The sequence below is a fragment of the Halichondria panicea genome, chromosome 11, assembly GCF_963675165.1.
Source record: "Halichondria panicea chromosome 11, odHalPani1.1, whole genome shotgun sequence".
Taxonomy (NCBI): domain Eukaryota; kingdom Metazoa; phylum Porifera; class Demospongiae; order Suberitida; family Halichondriidae; genus Halichondria; species Halichondria panicea.
This window is the reverse complement of record NC_087387.1, coordinates 211,009-233,183: the sequence shown is the minus strand read 5'-3', so window position 1 is coordinate 233,183 and position 22,175 is coordinate 211,009. Positions and strand designations below refer to the sequence as shown.

Genomic DNA, 22,175 nt, shown 5'->3' with positions numbered 1-22,175 from the left:
ATAGAGAAACCATATACCAATGGGGATTTCACAAACAAAAAATTTCGACAGTGCGGACGCAATAATGCTATTAATTCTTTTGCACATTTTCACAGAAACACAGGACACAACACAACACACATAATATTATTAATAATACACTAGATGACAGTATGCACAGCAGCTAACAGGTTACAGTCAGGGCTCTTGAGCTGGAAGAGGAGATGATGGCCTCTCACCACCAGATCCACTGTCCCCACCCACCTCTTCATCCTTGAGAGTTGCATAGCGACTAGGCTGACTGAACACCTGCATGAGAGGGGGGTCAGTGGTAATTAATGAATATAAAATGGAAGCTTTTAAACACTGCTACACATTCTGTATCACAATAAGTATAATACACTACACAAAACATTGCAGCTCTAACCGAATTTTGAAGTTAAAACAAAGTATTGACTCACCACGGGTTCTGTACTCTCAATGACTTTCTTCTGATCGCCTCCTAATGATGGGGGTTTCCCCTTGGACCATGCACTAGTGGATGCCTTGCCCGGTCTCTCTCGCCCACCACGATCATCATCTGTAGCCATAGCAAATCATCATAATGAATAGCATGTCCATTCTAATTATAGCACCAACAAGTATATGGCGCTATAATCACCGTTGAAATACTCAAGTTTCATATAATTAGACGGCAAGCTTCTATTAAGAGCACATGTTTCATTGCATCAGTGCAGCTGTTACGAGGAGAGGACAGTTGCAATAGTTGGCAATGACTGTATCTAGCATGGTGTCTGGCCACTACTGTCTATAAGTCAGTCAGTGTGGAATCCTGAGTCCACGCAAACCCATTACAATATTGTCATCATGAACGTACCTCTTCTATCATCTCTTGATCTCCCTCCACCACGCCCTCGGCCACGCCCACCTCTGTCGCCTTGGTAATCTCTGCGCTCTCCATACCCTACACACAAAGCATACATCAACAACACACAAAAATGTACATACTGTATTTACTTGATTAAACGAGATGGGCGCTTATTTGAAACGAGCGTTTATTGTTGAGTCTACTCCAAACTCTTGCTCATCAGCAGTTATTATGCTCTTTTTGGCTGCTGCCACAGCTCTCAACTTAAATCTTAAGTCATAGGAGTGGTGTTTCGCTCTCTGTGCTGGTATCTCTCTCTCTCTGCCATCATAAAAAGTATCTATATTATATGCTGCCATGCTTGCAACTGGTTCCACGTGCTAGTTCAGCTCCACCCACAGTACCACGGCCGTACATGGGCGTTTATTGACAAAGACAGAGCTTTTACCATGGGCGTTTAAACGAGATGGGCGTTTAACCAAGTAAATACGGTACTGTAACATTACATTGTACACAATAAATAGCGATTAATTATAATAATTCCTACCTCTTCTATCGTCACGGCGATCGTCCCTGCTACGATCATCTCTTTTATCGTCACGGCGATCGTCCCTGCTACGATCATCTCTTCTATCGTCTCTACTACGATCGTCTCTGCGGTCTCCCCTGGCCCCGCCCCTCCGTCGCTTGTCCCCCTCCCCTCTCTCCTGTGAGGAACGATCGTCCTCCTTACGATTGCCACTCCCCCTACGATCACCGCCCTCTTTGTCACGAGTGGAACCTTCATCATCTGTAGGAGAGTATAATTATAGACACTAGAATTGATCATAATATTATTATTCTCACCGTGATAGCCACGCCTTCTTCCTGTGCCACGCCTTCCTTCCTCCTCACTACTGTATCGCCTGCGACCACCACGAGAACTCCTACACACACAATAATAAAGGTACGTGTACTATAGCGTAACAGTGTATATTTACCTATTATCATCTCTTCGGTCATGTGATCGCTCATTCTTGTCATATGATCCCTCTCGTATGTCACGTGACCCATCTTTGTGCTGCTCGGGCGTTTGCCGATCACGATCACCTGATCTGTCTCTACGGTTACTATATCTTTCAGGTGACTTGTCCTCGGACAATTTTCTTTCAAGGACTTTCCTTTCCAGAACTTCTTTCTCTTTGGCAAGTTTCTCTTCAATCTCTTTTTCACGAGCGGCTGTATCGACTGGCTTGGCTCCTCCAAACACAGAGGCTGCTTTCTCTTGTCGTTCCTTCTCTTTCTGTAAAAAGAAAAAAAGAGTGCAATAAAATGTACACCAAAAAGGGTCATAAGAATATACATAATTATAGCTCTAAAAATATTTCACAAGGTTGTTTCATTGCATCAGTGCAGCTGTTACGAGGAGAGGACAGTTGCAATAGTTGGCAATGACTGTATCTAGCATGGTGTCTGGCCACTACTGTCTATAAGCCAGTCAGTGTGGAATCCTGAGTCCACGCAAACCACTTCTACACACAAACTGCTAGTGTACCTTTTCTTGCATTTCCCTTTCCTTTGCTGCCCTCTGCTCAATCTCTCTCTCCTTAGCTGCAGTGTCCACTGGCTTGGCACCTCCGAATATTGAGGCGCTACTAGGCTTCTCCTCTGAACAACACACACAATGACACAGATAATAATATATGTACACACATAGATACAAAGAGCCAGCACAGAGTTGTGGCTATTTTGAATCCTCAATCTTAAATTTGCCTCTTTTATTAGGCCTAAAAGATGGTTAGGGCATATCCCTCGAGTCACATGATTGCCTTACCCTTGGTGGTACCTTCCTCGCTATTAGTTGATTTCTCTTCTGAGCAAAACAATGACACACACACACTCATAATGACAGAGATAAGTATCAGTGACTCATAATGACAGGGATAAGTATCAGTGACTCATAATGACAGGGATAAGTATCAGTGTGTGTGTTCATGTACAACTGTAGGGATGATTTGGAATCACTTCTTAGACTAAATAAACGAGGCAAATATGCTGTTAAATTGAGAATTGAAATAGCCACTATTTTGAAATTATGGGCACATCACTGAATTAGATAGAGTCACATGATTTCCTTACCACTGGTGGTGTTCTCCTCGGCAGGTTTGGAGCGTGGTTGTAGCTTAAAGCGTGGGCGTTCCACTGGCTCTTCCTTCCGCCCACCATCAGGACTGTTACGCCCACCAGACTCTCGTCTGTCTCCATAGCGATCATCACGCCTGTCACCACCATAGCGATCATCACGCCTGTCACCACCGCCATAGCGATCATCACGCCTGTCACCACCATAGCGATCATCACGCCTGTCACCACCATAGCGATCATCACGTCTGTCACCACCATAGCGATCATCACGTCTGTACGAATCTTTTCTTTCATCATCTCCCCCTCCCCTGCAAATGTTGGATTAAATCACATCACTTGAAAGGTCATATTTGAGAAATAAAAGTATTTGCCAATTTGGCGATACCATGAATAATAGCCCATGGTCCAAGGGCGAAAAATGGCAAATTATGACTCGATTTGGAGCCTCTTTTAGATGCCATAACTTGAATTCCGTGGATCCAATGTCGAGAAGACCTTTCAAATGGTGTCATCAAAATATTAATGTCATATTTGAGAGATAAAAATATAATTTGGTGATACCATGGTCCAAGGGCGAAAAATGACAAATTAGGGTCCCGACTAAATTTTGGATTGAAACACATAATTTAAACCGTATTTTTCTAAGCTTTCAGAAAATCATAAAATTTTTCAAATTGGATTAACGGTACTCAAGTTATGGCTGCTGAAAGATGTTAAACTACATGTACATCTTAGCTAGCTAGAGTACTTACCAACTTTGACCGAACCCTCGTCTTGGGGGCCCTTGATCGTAGCTTCCACGACCTCCGTAATCTCTCCGTCCACCACCATAATCGTCCCTTCCACCACCGCCACCGCCGTACTCTCTTCTTCCTCCTCCATAGTCATCTCTCCCCCGGCTACTGTAATCATCTCTCCCTCGGCTACTGTAATCACCTCTACTACTACCACCACCACCACCACCACCACCACCACCACCACCACCACCGTAGTTGTCTCTGTTATAGTCTCTTCCATAGCCACCACCACCACCGCGGCTACCGTAATCACGGCTACCATATCTGTAGGTAACAAACAAAGCGAGTACAGCATCTAGCATTGAGTAATGGCCTCCCACTTGTCCTATCACATAGACTACACCGCTTTATTTCTTTATTTTTTGTACACGTCTCGCAAAAAGTAATATTTTGCTGGAAGAATACTGTACCTTCTATCAGAGCCTCCACCGTACGAGTCACGGTTATCCCGTCCTTGGGGGGAGCCCCTGCCATCATTATCATCTCCGCCCCCGTCCCGTCTCCAGTCCCCCGTGGTACGATCCTCACCACCGAAGTCCCCACGTCTTCCCTGGTAGTCTCCACCGCTCCCTCCCTTACCACCGGCTATATCCACTGACACTGGCCTGCTCCTCATCGTCTAGGGGAGGAGATGGCGAGATTAGATAACCCACGACACCCACTAATATAAACAAGTTTGTTGCATGAAAATTAATCAATTTCTTCGTTTATACTAGCCAAAGCCTGCAATATTATAATCCTTATTTAGTATTTGTATGATGTATTGCATGTACACTAGACACAATATGAAGGCAGGCTTCATAATAATAGCTCATGTAGGGGTCACAGGGGTCACCTCTTTGTCCAGTGACAGTGCTTCCATGAGATCGTTGATGGTGTCGAATTCAGCGTATCCGAATCCTCTCATTCGATTGGTCCCGGTCTCCATAGGTAGTCGTACAGAGGTAGCCTGAGAGGGCAATGAGGTTACATATGACTAACAACAAGCTTCTACATGCACACAATGATGGAGCATCCACACATAGGTCTAATATACACGGCATTTAATTAATCGGAGAGGGACTAAAAACAGGCAAATTAGAAACTACATGTGACTAACATCTTTAATCCATTTACGCATGTAATCCACTAATCAGTTGCACTTATATTTACTTACTTACTGACTTACCACAAGATTCTTTCTCTCAAAGAACCTCACAATATCATCCTCTGTGCACTCAAAGGAGAGGTTGCCTAGATACACAGTGTAGGGAGGGCTTGAGGGCAGCCGACTCTTGTCTATGTTGAGTGCACTGGAGGCCTTGGGACCACTCGGCAGGACGCTGCGATCAAACATCTTCTTTTCCTCCGGCCAGTGGGTAGTGATCTCTGGAGAGACGAAAAAATAATAATAATGATAATTATTATTTTGTATTAAGATTATGAGATTTTGAACCGTAAAGTGTTTATTTTTACAGCTATAGTTTGCAACGTGCAATAAGAATAAACCATATTAATTATTAATATAATTATGCAGTATGCCAATTCCGTGGTGTGTGGGTTAGTTTATATCGATACGGACAGATATTTCTAACAGTGGGTGTGGTTTGCCACCCGCCCTAACCTGAAGGGTCAAGATCATCAGTAGCATCGGCCCAGGAATTAGTGGTTCCTGCTGTGCTGGTTTTAGGAGGGTCCTTATTGTAAGCAGTACCAGTCGAGGGGTCGCCAAGGAAAACATCCAAGGTCATTTTCTTTCCCTTTCCTTTTTTCTTGCTCTTTTTAGGAACATTGCTGGGAGCAACTATAGAAAAATATTATAGCAGCGTGCGTGGTATAGTGGTTACTTACTCAGCGCTGGCTCTGCAGTGCTAGTAGACATCTTTAAAGTATAGGGAGCACTTTGCTAATAGCTTACGGCCATGTGCCTCCAGAAAATGATCACACGAGTGTAAAGGTCAATACTTGATGAGCTTCTTTGATATCTAACCACACGTACGTACACACTGAGAGCTGGTAATATAATAGTATTTCTGCTGTACTCTAGAGACGAAATGGCAGACCGTAAAGCCGAGCTGGAGAAGAAACGCAAGAAGCTTGAGGAGCTCAAAAAAGCACGGGAACAGAAGAAGATTGAGGCTAAAGATAAGGTATTAATCCCTGTGTATACACGTACCTGTATAAACACATTCGATACACACTATAGGTCATTTCTCCGGTCAAGGATCCATCCGAGGGCGCATCAGAGCGCGAGGATATCAGCCAGCTGGTGGATAGGCTCATAGGAGGGGATACAACTCAGACTGCCACCCCGGCAACCCTCTCCCCTCAGGCATCTAAACCCAGCGCAACCATCGCCAAGACAACCACCACACCGACCATTGCGACTAGCAAACAACGAAAGCTCAAACTAGTCGTGGACCAGCTAGCCCCCGTCAATATACGCCCACGAGAGGTGGAGGTAATTAAAATTGTTATTATTAATTAATTATTATTACAACGTTTGTTTTTGAGAAATAATTATACATGGCTACCATGATATTTTGTGAAATAGGAAATAGCAGTTTTTTTCCTCTCTTCCAATTCATAATTATGATGTCTGTGTGATACCCCCCCCCCCTCAGCTGTATGCTAAGCAGACCCAGACGGAGGTGAGCTCGTATGAAGGAGAGGGCACAGGCAGCGAGGACGAGGATACGGAGGAAAGGGCAGAGCCTAGCTATCGGGAGGTCCTCGGCAAGACAGGGGAGACCAAGGAACAGGAGAGTCAGGTACGTGACCCCTCAATGTGGGGTACACTAATTATCTCTGATTCATACCCCCCCCCCCACAGCCTCTGCCTGTAGTGGAGTTCACTGCTGAACAAGTGGAGAGGATAGTATCATCTGATAACTTTGTCTCCTTCGTTGACCGCACCTCTCGTCTTGTGGAGAGGGCGCTCTCTGGACCCTCTGATATCCTCTTTGATTATATAACTGGCAACTCAGTGGAGAATGGGTAAGCCCCTGTAATTATCCAATCTGGTGTGCCCCAGCAGTTGTTTCAAAGCGAAGGTTTTCTGCACGTACATATATATTCAGTAGAGCATCTTTGAGCGGCCATAACTTTAGTTACGTTGGTCCATTTTATGATTTTCTGAAAGCTTAGAGAGAGGTCTTTCAGATGACGTGTTAAAATCGAAAGTCTATTTTTGACCTGTTTTCGACAAAATACCATGGGCTGTATATACCCATGGTATTTTTCTGAAAATAGAAAATTATGGCTCTTTCCAAATTTGAGATTTGAACATACCATCTGAACGGGTACCTTCTAAGCTTTCAGAAAATAAAAAAATATTTGAGTTTGGACCATCAGAACTCTGGTTACAGAGCCAACTTAATACATACATGGAGATTGACCTAGCGTTATTAGCGTGTGATGTGCCTGCCCTCCTCCAGAGATTCCCCCTCGAGTCGCAGGGTGGTAAAGAAGAAGGTGTTCCTTGATGAGCGCTGGACTCAGAACAGAGCAGTCAATGCCATGGACTGGTCAGGACATGTGAGTCAAGAAATAGCCCGTTCTCTAAGAGTCTTAATTAATTACTATTGAAGAGCTAACTTTGATAGTTCATAACTTGTGTTTGGAATGTCCAATTTCAAAACTAAAAGATGCATTTAGTAGCTGTTTGATAGTGCTACAATATGGTGTGCTTAGATTGAAGTTTTAACCCCCCCCCCCTCTCTAGCACCCTGAGCTACTTCTAGTGTCCTACTACACCAACCCCAACATCCCCCATGATCCTGACGGGGTAGCTCTCATGTGGGACCTGAAGTTCCAGAAAGATTCTCCAGACTACGTCTTCAACTGCCAGGTATGTGTATGGCCTCGCTAACAGGACGCCCTCTATAACATACAACAAAAGTATGCAATATTACATTAATTTCTAGCACTATGGTACATTGCAAGTACATGTAGGTACCACCCCCTCACACACACACACACACACACACACACACACACACACACTAAATACAGAGTCCAGTTATGTCTGTGGCCTTCAGCAAGTTCCACCCTAACTATGTGATAGGGGGCACCTACTCTGGTCAGATAGTCCTCTGGGACACACGCAGTGGGAAGAGGACTCCTATACAGCGCTCACCCCTCTCAAGCTCCGCCCACACACATCCTGTGTATTGTCTGGATGTCGTGGGCAGTCAGAATGCCCACAATCTCATCTCAGTCTCTACCAACGGCAAGCTGTGCTCATGGAACCTGGACATGCTCTCACAACCTCAGGTACACTTATCCTGCTATCTCTGATTATACTTATTAAGAGTGCACAATTTCGATATAGATAGCTATCTTTGACTGTCCATAACTTGAATTACGATTGTTCTCCGTCAAAATTTTAAGATGCGGTTTGTAGCCCTTTGAAAAGCCTATCTAACAATGTGTTTTAATTAGTGGTAGCTATTAGATTGAATGTTCCACGCTCAAAGAAAAGCATGGGCTGTAATACCTAGGTGATAATTATACTCGAAATGGGCCTGTTTCAAGAGCTGTCTTGTAACTATAGTTGGGATTGTCCAATTCACTTTCATATTGTTAGCTCTATATCTAATGATGTGTATAGATCAATGATTGCTTTCATGCCCCCCCGCCATACATAGGAATCATTGGAACTGACCAACAAACAGACCAAGCCAGTAGCAGCCACATGTCTGTCCTTCCCCTCCAACGATGTCAATAAGTTCATTGTGGGCAGTGAGGAGTGTTCTATATATCAGGGGCAGAGACACGGGAGCAAGCCTGGAATATCTCTACAGTTTGATGGCCACTGGGGACCCATCACTAGCATCAGCTCTCACAGGGCAGCAGGGCAGGTATGTGCCTACACGTTATCAGTGGTGGATTTGGAGCAATATATATACAATCGGTTTGCTTTGGTTCCTAAGCCCTAGAGTGTTTCGTGGTATGCGTTATGTGTTGTGTGCATGATTGTATGGATATGTACAGTTGATACTGTGTATTTGTGCAGGTTGATTTCTCTCATTTGTTTCTCTCTTCCTCGTTTGACTGGAGCATGAAGTTGTGGTCCTCCAAGCTACTCAATGAGCAGCAAATGACAGTGAGTGGTTGATAATTATTGCTGCATCACTTGTGGTAGCTAGGTCACCCACCACAGATGATGGTGCAGTCTAGAGATCGCCTGTTAAGATTTTAGTATTTTGCCCATATTATACAACCCCCCCCCCCCTCAGAACAAGACTGGGTACCCCCTCTGCTCGTTTGACAACAACTCTGAATATGTGTACGATGTTCAATGGAGCCCCGTTCATCCCTCTGTCTTTGCCAGTGCTGACGGGGCGGGAAAACTTGATTTCTGGGACATCAACGCAGACACAGAGGTATGTTTGTTATCCATAGTTATTAACTTTCCCCACTCTCTCTCCTTTCTTTCTAGGCCATAATTATATTATATTAGTACAATTATTGTGCAGTACACAGGTGGTCTAAACCCCACCCCTCTCCCCAGGTTCCGATAGTGAGTGAGAGTGTTGAGTCCTCCCTGGTCAAGCTCTGTTGGTCTCCTACTGGACACCACCTTGCAGCGGGGGACCTCAGTGGAGGGGTACACATCTATGAGGCTGGAGAGGTACGTCCCGGGTATCTGTTTTAGTGTGCACAGTATGACTGTACTTGTTGAACATGTAGTTGAACATCTTTCAGCAGCCATTAACTTTAGTACCGTTGATCCAATGTCAAAATTTTTATGATTTTCTAAGACGTTTCAAATGATGTGTTTCAATCCAAACTTTCGTCCGGGCCCTAATTTGTCATTTTTCGGCCTCGGACCATGGGCTATAATCCATGGTATCGCCAAATTGGGGCAAATACTTTTATCTCTCAAATATGAATTTTAATGACACCATTTGAAAGGTTTTTTCTAAGCTTTCAAAATTTTTGACATTGGAGCTTAAAAAGAGAGCTTTCAAATGATGTGTTTCAATCCAAAACTTCTTCGGAGCCTAAATTTGACATTTTTCGGCCTCGAACCATGGGCTATAATCCATGGTATCGCCAAATTAGCAAATACTTTTATCTCTCAAATATGAAGTTTGATGACACCATTTGAAAGGTCTTTTTCTGAGCTTTCAGAAAATCATAAAATTTTTGACATTGGATCCACAGAATTCAAGTTATAGCAGCTGAAAGAGTCCCCGAACCATTGATTAAATTATGGAGGGGGGGACATCTTTCAACAGCCATTAACTTGAGTACCGTTCATCCAATGTCAAAAATATTCTAATTTTCTGAAAGCTCAGAAAGAGACCTTTCAAATGATGTGTTTCAATCCAAAACTTCTTCGGAGCCTAAATTTGACATTTTTCGGCCTCGGACCATGGGCTATATAATAATCCATGGTATCGCCAAATTGGCAAATACTTTTATCTCTCAAATACGAAGTTTGATGACACCATTTGAAAGGTCTTTTTCTGAGCTTTCAGAAAATCATAAAATTTTTGACATTGGATCCACAGAATTCAAGTTATAGCAGCTGAAAGAGTCCCCGAACCATTGATTAAATTATGGAGGGGGGACATCTTTCAACAGCCATTAACTTGAGTACCGTTCATCCAATGTCAAAAATATTCTAAGCTTAGAAAGAGACCTTTCAAATGATGTGTTTCAATCCAAAACTTCTTTGGAGCCTAAATTGACATTTTTCGGCTTCGGACCATGGGCTATAATCCATGGTATCGCCAAATTGGCAAATACTTTTATCTCTCAAATACGAAGTTTGATGACACCATTTGAAAGGTCTTTTTCTGAGCTTTCAGAAAATCATAAAATTTTTGACATTGGATCCACAGAATTCAAGTTATAGCAGCTGAAAGAGTCCTCGAACCATTGATAAATTGTGGAGGGGGAACATCTTTCAACAGCCATTAACTTGAGTACCGTTCATCCAATGTCAAAAATATTCTAATTTTCTGAAAGCTTAGAAAGAGACCTTTCAAATGATGTGTTTCAATCCAAAACTTCTTTGGAGCCTAAATTTGACATTTTTCGGCCTCGGACCATGGGCTATAATCCATGGTATCGCCAAATTGGCAAATACTTTTATCTCTCAAATACAAAGTTTGATGACACCATTTGAAAGGTCTTTTTCTGAGCTTTCAAAAAATCATAAAATTTTTGACATTGGATCCACAGAATTCAAGTTATAGCAGCTGAAAGAGTCCCCGAACCATTGATTAAATTATGGAGGGGGGACATCTTTCAACAGCCATTAACTTGAGTACCGTTCATCCAATGTCAAAAATATTCTAAGCTTAGAAAGAGACCTTTCAAATGATGTGTTTCAATCCAAAACTTCTTCGGAGCCTAAATTGACATTTTTCGGCCTCAGACCATGGGCTATAATCCATGGTATCGCCAAATTGGCAAATACTTTTATCTCTCAAATACAAAGTTTGATGACACCATTTGAAAGGTCTTTTTCTGAGCTTTCAGAAAATCATAAAATTTTTGACATTGGATCCACAGAATTCAAGTTATAGCAGCTGAAAGAGTCCCCGAACCATTGATTAAATGGAGGGGTATAGTTGAAGATCTTGATCTTTCAGCAGCCATAACTTTAGTAATATTGATCCAATGTCAACATAAATTTTTTCTGAAAGCTTAAGAAGAGACCTTTTATGTCTCCTCCCTTCACTATAGCCATACATGGTGTATGTATTTGTATGATTGCTATTACTATACTTGACGTTACCCCCCCCCCCCCCCACTAATTGCAGGGGTTCTGCTCCCCTCACCCGGACGAATGGACCAAGCTGCAACAGACACTATTAGAATTTCAAGAGAACCAAGAAATGACTGCCATAACACCCTGACAATGATTCACTAGGATTCATAGACACATTTAATATAATGGCATTGTAACAAGTACATTTTATACTACTGTGTGTGTCAATTTATTTTGGTAATGGTCGTCAAAAGTTCAAATAGGGTTTATAATTATTATTCTTTTTGGAGCACACCTGAATTTAAACCTCTAGTGCGCAATGCTGCGAGTCTCACTATCTCTTCTCCTCCTGCAACTGTCTGTTGGAGCGCTCTGTGGAGATGATGTTAGAAGTAAGAGGGCATGCATAAAATTAATAATAAATTGGCTGAGGTCAAAGGTCATATCCCCTCTACCCTGCAGAAATTCTCCTCAATACCCTCATGGACAAGAAAGGGGTGTGTTCTTATCTCTCATAAATATATACTGAAAATTTGGCGTGTATTATATTTGGCGAATAAGCCATTTGAACTGACAGGGCGTTTTTTTATTTGACTGCAGCAATGACGTACGTGCCCACCGGCAAACTTAAATTCTCACCAAATTTCCAGTTATACGGTATTACTCTCTCTCCCTGTGCAGAGATTCCCCCTGCACGACCAAGTGACCCCCTACCATCCTGTGCTCTACTGCTATCAAGGTGTGCAGCGCTACACTGTCGAGGGACTACAGAAAGCTTGGAGTGGGCTGGAGATCACCATATCAGAGTTTGATAAACTAGTGATTGTCGTAGGCAATTCAACTGAAAATACGGTGAACTTGATTCTAGGAGCGTCTAATTACGATGCTGAAGAGGGAGAGTTTAGATTAGTTGCGTCCCCGTTCTTGACGCAGTGTCTGGGTGCAAGGTCCGCGAGTGGAGGTACTGAGAATATGACCTTGGACGTAAGGTCACGAGTATTATTGTATCTTCCCGGGTTGTTGGTGATAGGCTTGTTCCTGTTCTACACTGCACATACTCTGAGCAGGTGTGTGTAATAGTAACCTAGGTTATCATTATATTGTACCCCCCCTCTCAGGAGTATAGCGCTGTATTATGGAGGGGGTGTGGCTGTAGGGATACTGGCTTCTGTTATCATACTCCTCTATGTGTTCAGCAAGTTCGTACCCAAGGTAACGGCCATGCTGTAATTGTCGTACTGTACTTTAACTCTAGTTGGGATTTATAGTAAAGGATGTGTATTGTAGCTCTTTGATAGCTGCATGATAATTATGATGTGCTAAAATCAACAATTTTGGAATTTTGGGCCCGAATCTGCTGTCGTACGTATGTACATATGTGTTATAAATGTACCTTCTCTGAACACCTGCAGAAGAATGTTATTGGGCTGGGTATATTTGCTGGAGGTTGGGCCATATTTGGAACAGCCATCTACTGGTTTCTGGACCACCTCACGGAGACAGTGAGGGAGTACTGGTTGTACCTGGTGGCGTATGTTCTTGTGGCTACTGTGATCAGCTTTGCAGTGCTGTATAGAATGGGTCCTATCTCCAATCCTCGAACATTTAACCTCATTCAATGGTCCATTCAACTGGTGGGCCTGGCTATGGTGTACTTCTCTACTCAGATGTGGGAGTTGTCTCTCTGTGTGTGTCTACTAGTACTCCTCTCCTATGCCCTGCCTTCAAGGTACCTTCATTAGAGTGTGTGTGTGTGGTGTGTGTGTGGTGTGTGTGTGTGTGGGTGGGTGTGTGTGTGATGTGTGATTAGTGGGAGATGTGTAGCTGTAGCTAGCTGCACGTGGTGGCTGGATTTAATTTGTCAAGCCTGATAAATGCACTAAAATAGAGCTCTCAAAAGTACCAAACTTAGTATGGAATGGAAAGTGTATTAATTTGTATACACTTAACTATTTCCTTGTCTAGGAGTACCCTCAGTAATGATATGCTGCCACTATTTCTTGTCAACCAGGTGCAACCCCATTGTCCTGCCCTTCCTGCTACTGTACACCATCCTCTACTATGTACTGTATCCTCTCATTGTGTGTCTGAGATGCTTCTCCTTCCTCAACCCATTCTCATGGACTGGATCCCCGCCAAGAATCAAGCTACTCACTCAATATGTAAATAAGTGCATGTCCCAAAATATGAGGTGTTGGTTTATTGGGTATGTCCTGTAGTGGTGTGCCATATCATTGCGGTTGCTATCATTGTGGTTGTTAGTTCCAACCTCTGGGGGGGGGATGGTTCACTGACTCTACATTGCCCCTAGCATATTACAAAATTGTTTACACAAGATTCCCCAACAATGTGTTTCAGCACTGGTTACAGCCCATTGCACCCACCACTTTTATATCTGTAAAAAATGTTGTGTATAAAATTAATGTTGCCTCAATAGAAGACTTGCAAGTTGTTTAATAGTTCAAAGCAATTTATTTTGTATAATAGACCCCCCTCTGCTGTATAATAGACCCCCCCCTCTGCTGCATAATAGACCCCCCTATACTGTATAATAGACCCCCCCCCTCTGCTGTAGGAGTATGAAGAGCAAGGTCGTGTGGAGACTGAGAAAGCTTTAGATGATCTGAGGAAGCATTGTCAGGAGTTGCCCACTAAAGATATGGTCAGTGTTATATCTCGCCTCAAGCGCTCCAACAGGTGAATTAGGTTACAACATACAACAGGTTAGTCTGCCTACCTAGACAGTGTGTTGCTCTGTGTACATGCAAGCTTTCTAGCTATAATTATCCAGTACACGACGTGTTTATACTTACTACGTATAGTTGGTTGCCTTTTGACCTCTGAGATCAAAGGAAATTCATTGCCAATATATGGCATATCTATTAGGGTCAATATTATGTCATCTTGCACGTAGGAAGTATCCAGTACACAGTGTTCATGTGGACTATGTATAGTATATACTCCTTGCTATAATTATAGTACTATTCAAAATGAATGCTCAAGCTAATAGCTTTGATTCATAACAATCTGTGCAATTACCCAACCAATTGATATAACAGTATAATCAGCTGCCCCCTGGCCCCTCTCAGGTTCTCCAGTTTCCTAAACGGCAATGACCACATCAACACAGAGGAGCAAGTCGCTCACGATTGGGAGCAAACTGAGTCGGACTCTTCAGAAGATGATCACAGCGAACCTTCTGAGAGGTACTCACAACACAGCTCATCAATGGACTCTTCACAACACGGCTCCCCTGTTAGACACCCACCCTCCCCCACCCCCACATGGCGGAGACCACACCCCTCTCCCAGGCCGCACAGCCGAGTACCATATAGGACACATGCAGCTCCTAATTTCCACACTATATACTAGTTAGCTAGTACCTTTGTCACCTGTTTACAAGTTATTATTAGAACTGTTTCTTCTTGTAAAGGTAGTGTTTACACTATTGAATACGATTTATTGAAGTTATTGGCTGCATTGTTGATATATAAGGAAGTTGCTAATGACATTCATATCATTGTGGTATCTAGTTAGTTCCAGAGGTTAGTCTGAAAATAGAATCAGGATACCAAACAGTTACGCCACCAGAAATGCTATTTTTAGTTAGCTATCTAACTCTCTTTATATATAAAAGAGCTACAGAACATGATTCAGCAGTCTGTGGTTTTTATTGAGTTCCATTTTAATACAATATAAAAGAGTAACAATCATTCTACAAACATGGATGGACACCATTCTGACAGTGAGAGCAACTCTCCGACTGACAACTACACAAGCTATTCTCGAATGAACTCTGAAGTGGTCGAGAAGCCATCACACTTCGAGCAACACAGTGACTGTGAAGACATTTTTGCCATTCTGACATCTAGCGGCTCTGAGAGCAGCCCCCCTAGTGACCAAGAGGTCTATGTGCTGGACTACGGTGGCCTATCTCCCTGCTCTAGCTCCAAGACAGATGGTGAGAGAATAGAAAACATTAACAATGTCCGATATATAAATCATAGTGTGTCTAGACGACCTAGTATTGACAATATGTTTTCTTCCTATCCTACAGAGTCTGTGAATGCTGCTGGTGATTTGGAAGGCCTCGTAGACGAAGGTTTTGATGAAGAATTAGAGTATGAGTTTTACGACAACGAAGAACTGAAGTTACCGTCTAACCCTGATGATGTTGACATTAACGATACAGAACTCCAACGCATACTGATTGATCAGACAAGTACGCTACCTCTGTCCAACGCACTATTGGATGATATCGACTTTGGAGTGGACGTATTTGATTCTGAGCAAGGATTTCAATCACTGGACTGTTCTCTAAACAAGCCGTCTAGTCCCTACCACCAGCACACCCCCTCTCCCGTGAGCACGTCTTGTGACACAACCATGCAACCAAGCACCACCTTCAATATAGACGCTGGATCCTACTTTCCCGTGACCAGCTCGTTCATCGACTTTGAGCCAATCAATACACAGTTATATACAAACTCTAATATTATCGCAAGTACACCTCCAGGGGCGTCTTGGTGTAACCCCACACTAGGGTCTGTGAACATTCCTCGGGATGTCATGGATCTGAACGAAGCCTCAAGAATGATGACCACCGAACTAATCCCACAAACAAACTCGTATTTAATGACACCTATGTCTCCACATACGCCAATGTCAGATGTGCACTCCCCGGGACCGTCGACCAATCGAATAAGCCGCTCCCTCTCGCCTGCCCCGCCCTCTCAGGCGTACAACTCCCCTAGCACACCACCCCCAAGCTCTGGTGCCTACTATATTCCCTCCCCAGCCGAGTCCTCGGGTTCTGTATACAGTAACATATCGTTTAGTAACGTGGCTACTATGGACGACCAGGCAGTTGTTGAAATTCCCTTCCACAAGTTTAAGAAGATTTTGGACGATACTACAGTCCCTGAGAGTGAGAAGGACAGACTGAAGTGCATTCGCAGGAGAGGAAAGAACAAAATGGCTGCCAAGAATTGTAGACAAAAGAAGATGACGATTGTTTGTGGCCTGCAGCAAGAGATTGACCAAATGAGGCTTGCTAAGGCAAGATTGGCCTCCAAAACTAGAAGTCTAGAACAAGAAATTGCTCATTTTAAGCACTTGTGTACACACCGGTATGCATCTAGATGACATTTTTAACCTCTGTTTATTTCTGTGTTCATTGTTGTTTTTATGTGCAGATATTTTGTTTTGGCATATAATTTATTTAGCAATTCAAATGTTTATTATTGTTTTTGATCATACGTGCACTTTCAACGTTGCAATATTATATAGGATTCCCATGTCAGTTACTTAGACAAGTGTCTACATAGTTCATGTAACATCATAGTGCATGTGAGCATGTGACAGGGTTGGAATGATGATAGGGCTATAAAAATAGAGCTCATGAATAATCATAATTATATGCACGAGTGGGATGGGGGTCAGTGATGATGTGTACAGTTTGTATGGGAAGCTATACAGTTCACAGTCTCATGAGTGGCTTCACTCTCAGAGCTGTCATGATCACTACTAGAGGCAGAGTCAGTCTCTGATTCACTGCTGCTGCTATCACTGGACTCTTCGCTGGAGAATTCAGCATCTGTGTATATTGAGATGTGAGGGAGGGTTAGGAGGAATGCTGCTCAGGAGAACTGTTTATATTACATTGAAATCAATCTTGTTTGTAAGCACACAATAGTAGCTGGTACATGTAGACACTGTAGTGCAATTGTATAGAAGAATGAGGCCACAATGGTTTGATATACAAGTACAAAGATCTTACATGTAACTAATGCTAATAGGTTACCTAGTTTCAGTCTCTCCATGATAACAGGAAGGAACTCTTGTGCAGTCTGGTTGTTAGGCTCAAACTCCAGCACTGTGTGGGTGTGGGTGTGGGGGGGGGTCAAGACAGAGTGAGAGGACCACACACAGTGCACTCACGCTTCATGCAGAGCAGTTGTGCGGCTTCATACTCTTCCCTCATTACACAGCTCATGAACTGCAAGGGAGAACCGTTTTAATCGTTTCCTACTACACAATGTACAGTTCAGTGGGTACCAACCAACCTGTGATAGCAATTCCAGAGGAGCAGAGCTTCCATCAGGAGTTAGAGTGTTCAGGTCAATATCCACCCCAGCATTCTTGAGCACAGATGCAGGACTGGGAGGGGGGCTCTCGCTCGAGCAACTGTCCACTTCATCCACACTGGGGACACTGACTTTGCGAGGCACTCCTATCAGTGTAGTGGTGTTGTCAGGAGGGAGCGGCTTACCAGCTACAGGGGCAGTGGTGTCATCCAGTCTAACCTCAGTCATGTACACGGATGATCCTACAGTGGACGTACATGATGGGAGAACTATTAAACATTTATGGCTAGATTATATCTTTACCTTCCGGTGAGAGCATCTCCATTTCTCTAGTTGGGCTCTATTAAAGTTGGAACAATATAGGATGTGCTTTAGATGTATTGCAGCTGTTGTCTCACCTTTATAGAGTGTGCAGAAGGTACTCTATCAGCCATTGTGTATAAACTTGGGTCAGAGAAGAGGGGCGTGACCCAATGGACCACGCCCCTAGCAATGCAACAATTAACCGGCCGAATTGTCTCTAATGGAACACCTGTCTGGATAGCACAAGGAGGGCGACTATTTGGGTGAGACTGGTGTCTTGTTTACTCGCCGCGAGTCCATTTGACAAATTCTGAAAAACATGGCTGCAGAGAGGTTCTCAAGGTTTGGAGATAAGAGGAAGCTTGTGAGTGTTTGTAGGATATAAGGATGCCCACTAAATACTCCCCTCCACTATAGGGCAGTGATACTAGCGGATATGATGAATACATTGAAGGAGTTGAACCAGACGAGGTGACATCATTGGAAACACCGATCGATGAGGTACCTTCCATAACAATAAATAAGTGTATGAGGTATACCTACCTACACACTACATGCACGCACGCACGGTAGCTAGTGTACATACATGTGTCCTGTGTGTGTGTGTGTGTAGTCCGTGTCCGCTCTGACCTCAGGGGAATTTAGGTTTCAAGCTTATCCAGAAGATGGGCTGGACTAATGGAAAGGGACTTGGGAAGAACTTGCAAGGTATATAACCAGTACAGGAATAGAGCTAACGTCACCTGTGTATAAGTAGCTCACCTGTGTAGCTATACAATATAAGTGTTATATGATTGTGTAATAACTCACTGTTTTTTGTAGTATAAGTGTTTGTATAATATAATACTGAATTAGTGTTCAACACAGGTGACATTGATAGTTTGTTTCCTATGCACAGGTCGTGTAGAGCCTGTTCCTATAGAGCTCAAGGAAGATCACATGGGACTGGGGCGATGGACAATGGAGTTGGAGCAGGCCCAGGATGCCACAGAGAAGAGGAAACTGTTAGAGGCAGAGAAAGAGATCACTGAAGACCTTCTACAACAGTACGAGGATCAAGCTGAGAAGGATAAGAAACTAACTGAGACTTTGGTGGAGATGCATAAAGCATTTTATTGTGAGCTCTGTGATAGGCAGTACATAAAGTATTCAGAATATGACAACCACATCAATTCCTACAGTCATCATCACCAACAAGTGAGCTGGTTTATTTTGTAAATCATTTCCTTTATCAACACTTCCAAACACAACAATCTCTAGTCTAAAAACTCCGTACATACACTTCCCTTACATGTACGTATGTAACAAACTGTAGTATTGTGAAAATCCCAAACTTCCTTTCTCCACTAACCAAGGAAACAACAACTATTTTGGAAAAGCGTCAATGTACTATCTTTATTTGCAACTAACATTGTCACCCGCCCACACACACACTCCCCCACCCCACCCACACACTCAGAGGCTGCGTGATCTTAAGACGTACGAGGCTGGTAGAAAGTTCGGAGGTCACCGGGATCGTGAGGGGGAGAGAGAAAAGACGAGAGCTGCTCATCAGGTTGCCATGGAGAGAGCGAGAATGATTGCCAGACGGTGGGTACTCTAATTATAGGAGCGAGGGAAATGTTAAAAAATTCCCTTTATATAATTATAGCATTTAAGTGTAACTATGACAACACGTATAATTATACTTACTGTAGGAAAGCCAAAGGAGGTTTCACACCGGCCTTTACCCCCGTTGGACAGGAAACAACCAATCAGAATGGACCACCAACGACAAGGGGTAGAGCCACAACTAGTCGTGTCTCTAGGAGAGAAGCTGAAGAATCTCAAGCTAAAATCGCAGCCAAGAAAGCAAAATTGAACATGTTTGGGCTTAAATTTCGCTCTGCAGGAACGCTAACATCAATCACTGACCAACTTGGCACAACAGTCAGCACTTATAAGCCACCTGCCATTATACAGAGGCTGACTGGAGGCACTAAAGAAGAGAACGATGACTCCGATAGTACCAAGAAAATATCGTTTGGAATCCAACCTACAATATCTAAGAAGACGCTCACATTTACCCCACCACAAAGCTCTCAAGAAAAGCAATACACATCAGTTTGGAACACTCCTGGAGATGGTAAAAAAGAACCTAATCTAGAGCCAGTAACAAAGGGGCCACCCCCAAAATTGATGAGTCGGCAAAGAGAACTGAACATGGAGAAAGCTTTTGGTGGAGACTCGAGTGACGAAGATGAATTAACAATAGTACCAATAAAACGTGGCCCTACCAAATTTAAGTTTAACTTTACCAAATAATGTTTTCATATATATACATATAATTAATAGTAATGTTCATTATTTTGATGATATAAAACACTTATGAAGGGATGAGGGAGTGGTACATATAACATGACAAACACAGCCATGACTGTGTGATAGTTCAGGTCAGGGATGATACAGCAGCTCAGTCCATTGTCCACTGCATGTGGATAAACAGCTACTATCATATCAAGCAACGTACACAATAGTTACAACAGAATGTGTATGACATGGGAAGTGACCAATAGAGTATAGATCTTAGGACAAATAATGGTTCTCTCTCACCCGCAATGCAGAGTCACCAGACCTTCCCTGAGCCTCAGCTCGTTTCTCAATCTCTTCTCTCCTCTTCTGTTTGGCCATGACTGCCTCAGGGTGCTGTAGGCCACGCCCCTCACCCTGTCGATACATGGAGGGGTGATGTACATGGAGTCAATGTGTCTATACTAGGAGAGAGTACACTCACCTCTTTCTGTCGCTTGACAGCAGCCTCAGCTTGTCTCTGCCGCCTGGTTTCCTGAATAGGAACAAACAAGTTACTGAACACTAGACAAAGCAGTAGAGTGGGTAACTACCCAGCTAGTATTCACAGGGGAGTTATGGAACACTTACTGTGTCCTCTTGAGTAACTGAGCTTGAGCCACGGCCTGATACGGATGGATAGCCCGTGTTCTGGTCCTCAAAACAATTATTCAAACAGTTTCCCATCTTTACACACAACAGAGCTAGAGACGGTAGGGTCTGCCCCTCTGAGCTAGAGACGGTAGGGTCTGCCCCTCTGAGCTAGGGGATATCCCTCACACATTGAAATTAGGGTATAGGTCGTCTTTAGAACAAACTGTTTCAGCGTTTTGCTTAACTTTTTTATGACAACTCTGTGTGTGTATGTGTAAAAATTAACATAAATATTGCTAAGTGACAGTTTGCATAAATACAGGATGAGGCTAGTGTTCCTTGATGGGCTCTAGTGAGGTGCCGTTCTCAAGTAGTAGTTTGTAAAGAAGTCCCTTTCTTGCATTTCCTGAAGACTCTGAAGTAATGATTGCACTGAATGTTCTCCCGATAGTAAAGTGGGTTTCCACACCTGTCTCGGTGAACTCACCCTACAAGGAGTAGAGTATCACAATCCCAGCATAATTATTGGAACAGTTAGGCATTAACGACTACGTGCATGGTTGGACTACCTAGTATATACGTTGTTGTTTTACTTACACAAGTCTCAAGCTTGTGTCCATCAGCGTATACGTCCATAGTGGCAATATCTGCACACACACAATAATAGGAATGACATAGCTGTATATAATTATCAATGCATGGTATAGCTCACCCAGTACTACTCTATGAGACTCTCCTTTCAGTTCAGGCAGCCACGTTCGGGTATTCTTGATCTGAGCTTCAATAAACTGCTTGAGTGTCTTGCCATCAATTTTGAGGGTGTACTCAAACGTTGTGAAATTGGACGACTTTATTTCCACCTCTGCCACTCTAGTACCAATCTTGAAACCCTCCGAACCAACTAAACGAAACATCCAGTTCTTTCGCAGTACCTACATCACAATAATAAGGTCCAGGGATAATTATATGAAGCTATTTTAATAGGTACCATAATTATGTATATTAAACCAAACAGCTTGAACAGCACATAGATTAGGGGACGGAGGATAGTGGGGGAGAGTTAGTTACAGCACTTCCTCACTAGTCTCGTGGGCCATACTGATAGCTAGCTCCTCACCTCCTCCCCATCCACAGAGATGACACGCTTCCCTGAGGTCCCTCCATGCTCCAGCACTATTTTATGAGGGCCGTCCGCCAGTTTCACCTGCCAGACGGCTACTACGTCTCCTGGATTACCATCCATCATGATCATCTTCAGCAGCTATAGTAGTTGCAATGTGTGTTAGCATAGATACAGCTAGCAATAGCACAACACTTCAAAAGATAGGTTTGTTATGATAATAATAATTATTTATTGTATAAACGACCATTTCCTGTTAACAATTGCC

The 22,175-nt window shown here is 43.2% G+C and overlaps 6 protein-coding genes across 8 annotated transcripts; 3 read left to right on the top strand and 3 right to left on the bottom strand.

Moving 5' to 3' along the window:
• Window positions 1-42: 42 nt before the first annotated feature.
• On the bottom strand, window positions 43-5,724 carry LOC135344475 (eukaryotic translation initiation factor 4B-like). Of its 2 annotated transcripts, XM_064541687.1 has the most exons (16): window positions 5,599-5,724; window positions 5,372-5,551; window positions 4,937-5,136; window positions 4,604-4,717; window positions 4,179-4,387; window positions 3,932-4,032; window positions 3,724-3,889; window positions 2,966-3,279; window positions 2,661-2,699; window positions 2,382-2,494; window positions 1,828-2,129; window positions 1,694-1,773; window positions 1,395-1,637; window positions 857-943; window positions 441-559; window positions 43-288 (listed from the first exon to the last, which is right to left on the bottom strand). In XM_064541687.1, the coding sequence occupies exons 1-16, from the start codon at window positions 5,627-5,629 to the stop codon at window positions 178-180; spliced, it is 2,409 nt and encodes an 802-aa protein (XP_064397757.1). In that variant the 5' UTR covers window positions 5,630-5,724; the 3' UTR covers window positions 43-177. The 2 variants fall into 2 exon arrangements, with proteins under 2 accessions (XP_064397757.1, XP_064397758.1); XM_064541688.1 differs by lacking the exon at window positions 2,661-2,699.
• LOC135344476 (cytoplasmic dynein 1 intermediate chain 1-like) lies at window positions 5,709-11,736 on the top strand. The gene is made up of 12 exons (XM_064541689.1): window positions 5,709-5,897; window positions 5,954-6,208; window positions 6,372-6,518; window positions 6,581-6,744; window positions 7,185-7,284; window positions 7,472-7,597; window positions 7,762-8,022; window positions 8,397-8,609; window positions 8,765-8,854; window positions 8,988-9,134; window positions 9,263-9,382; window positions 11,529-11,736. The coding sequence occupies exons 1-12, from the start codon at window positions 5,802-5,804 to the stop codon at window positions 11,622-11,624; spliced, it is 1,815 nt and encodes a 604-aa protein (XP_064397759.1). The 5' UTR covers window positions 5,709-5,801; the 3' UTR covers window positions 11,625-11,736.
• A 4-nt stretch (window positions 11,737-11,740) lies between these two features.
• LOC135344288 (uncharacterized) lies at window positions 11,741-16,775 on the top strand. The gene is made up of 11 exons (XM_064541453.1): window positions 11,741-11,868; window positions 11,939-11,973; window positions 12,158-12,543; window positions 12,595-12,688; window positions 12,889-13,205; window positions 13,488-13,638; window positions 14,052-14,173; window positions 14,566-14,847; window positions 14,914-15,001; window positions 15,179-15,437; window positions 15,534-16,775. The coding sequence occupies exons 1-11, from the start codon at window positions 11,796-11,798 to the stop codon at window positions 16,619-16,621; spliced, it is 2,895 nt and encodes a 964-aa protein (XP_064397523.1). The 5' UTR covers window positions 11,741-11,795; the 3' UTR covers window positions 16,622-16,775.
• Window positions 16,776-16,779: 4 nt separating this feature from the next.
• On the bottom strand, window positions 16,780-18,072 carry LOC135344482 (glutamate-rich protein 2-like). Its single transcript, XM_064541696.1, has 6 exons — window positions 17,961-18,072; window positions 17,866-17,902; window positions 17,542-17,804; window positions 17,417-17,474; window positions 17,280-17,351; window positions 16,780-17,072 (listed from the first exon to the last, which is right to left on the bottom strand). The coding sequence occupies exons 1-6, from the start codon at window positions 17,994-17,996 to the stop codon at window positions 16,915-16,917; spliced, it is 624 nt and encodes a 207-aa protein (XP_064397766.1). The 5' UTR covers window positions 17,997-18,072; the 3' UTR covers window positions 16,780-16,914.
• Window positions 18,073-18,102: 30 nt separating this feature from the next.
• On the top strand, window positions 18,103-20,227 carry LOC135344479 (G patch domain-containing protein 8-like). Of its 2 annotated transcripts, none has more exons than XM_064541692.1 (6): window positions 18,103-18,229; window positions 18,283-18,366; window positions 18,501-18,573; window positions 18,764-19,062; window positions 19,325-19,455; window positions 19,563-20,227. In XM_064541692.1, the coding sequence occupies exons 1-6, from the start codon at window positions 18,185-18,187 to the stop codon at window positions 20,167-20,169; spliced, it is 1,239 nt and encodes a 412-aa protein (XP_064397762.1). In that variant the 5' UTR covers window positions 18,103-18,184; the 3' UTR covers window positions 20,170-20,227. The 2 variants fall into 2 exon arrangements, with proteins under 2 accessions (XP_064397762.1, XP_064397763.1); XM_064541693.1 differs by having other exon boundaries at window positions 18,171-18,229; window positions 18,479-18,573.
• On the bottom strand, window positions 20,152-22,139 carry LOC135344483 (fas apoptotic inhibitory molecule 1-like). The gene is made up of 7 exons (XM_064541697.1): window positions 21,905-22,139; window positions 21,500-21,719; window positions 21,385-21,434; window positions 20,785-21,275; window positions 20,639-20,689; window positions 20,458-20,571; window positions 20,152-20,332 (listed from the first exon to the last, which is right to left on the bottom strand). Exons 1-4 carry the CDS (start codon window positions 22,037-22,039, stop codon window positions 21,117-21,119), a joined length of 564 nt encoding a protein of 187 aa, XP_064397767.1. The 5' UTR covers window positions 22,040-22,139; the 3' UTR covers window positions 20,152-20,332; window positions 20,458-20,571; window positions 20,639-20,689; window positions 20,785-21,116.
• Between the last annotated feature and the right edge of the window lie 36 nt (window positions 22,140-22,175).

Bases quoted from the DNA above. Each gene is read 5' to 3' on its own strand.
- LOC135344475 (XM_064541687.1), bottom strand. From the start codon at position 5,629: ATGTCTACTAGCACTGCAGAGCCAGCGCTGA. The intron at 1,774-1,827 runs GTAAATATACAC...TTGTGTGTGTAG, and splicing joins GACCGAAGAGATGATAATAG to GAGTTCTCGTGGTGGTCGCA. The intron at 560-856 runs GTACGTTCATGA...CTATGGCTACAG, and splicing joins ATCAAGAGATGATAGAAGAG to ATGATGATCGTGGTGGGCGA.
- LOC135344476 (XM_064541689.1), top strand. From the start codon at position 5,802: ATGGCAGACCGTAAAGCCGAGCTGGAGAAGAAACGCAAGAAGCTTGAG. The intron at 8,855-8,987 runs GTGAGTGGTTGA...CCCCCCCCTCAG, and splicing joins TCAATGAGCAGCAAATGACA to AACAAGACTGGGTACCCCCT. The intron at 9,135-9,262 runs GTATGTTTGTTA...CCCTCTCCCCAG, and splicing joins ACATCAACGCAGACACAGAG to GTTCCGATAGTGAGTGAGAG.
- LOC135344288 (XM_064541453.1), top strand. From the start codon at position 11,796: ATGCTGCGAGTCTCACTATCTCTTCTCCTCCTGCAACTGTCTGTTGGA. The intron at 12,544-12,594 runs GTGTGTGTAATA...CCCCCCTCTCAG, and splicing joins ACTGCACATACTCTGAGCAG to GAGTATAGCGCTGTATTATG. The intron at 13,206-13,487 runs GTACCTTCATTA...CTTGTCAACCAG, and splicing joins TCCTATGCCCTGCCTTCAAG to GTGCAACCCCATTGTCCTGC.
- LOC135344482 (XM_064541696.1), bottom strand. From the start codon at position 17,996: ATGGCTGATAGAGTACCTTCTGCACACTCTATAAAG. The intron at 17,903-17,960 runs GTGAGACAACAG...CAACTTTAATAG, and splicing joins CTTCTGCACACTCTATAAAG to AGCCCAACTAGAGAAATGGA. The intron at 17,073-17,279 runs GTAACCTATTAG...CAATATACACAG, and splicing joins CATGGAGAGACTGAAACTAG to ATGCTGAATTCTCCAGCGAA.
- LOC135344479 (XM_064541692.1), top strand. From the start codon at position 18,185: ATGGCTGCAGAGAGGTTCTCAAGGTTTGGAGATAAGAGGAAGCTT. The intron at 18,367-18,500 runs GTACCTTCCATA...CTCTGACCTCAG, and splicing joins TGGAAACACCGATCGATGAG to GGGAATTTAGGTTTCAAGCT. The intron at 19,063-19,324 runs GTGAGCTGGTTT...CCACACACTCAG, and splicing joins ACAGTCATCATCACCAACAA to AGGCTGCGTGATCTTAAGAC.
- LOC135344483 (XM_064541697.1), bottom strand. From the start codon at position 22,039: ATGATCATGATGGATGGTAATCCAGGAGACGTAGTAGCCGTCTGGCAG. The intron at 21,720-21,904 runs GTGAGGAGCTAG...ATTGTGATGTAG, and splicing joins TCTCTGTGGATGGGGAGGAG to GTACTGCGAAAGAACTGGAT. The intron at 21,435-21,499 runs GTGAGCTATACC...GTGTGTGTGCAG, and splicing joins GTCTCATAGAGTAGTACTGG to ATATTGCCACTATGGACGTA.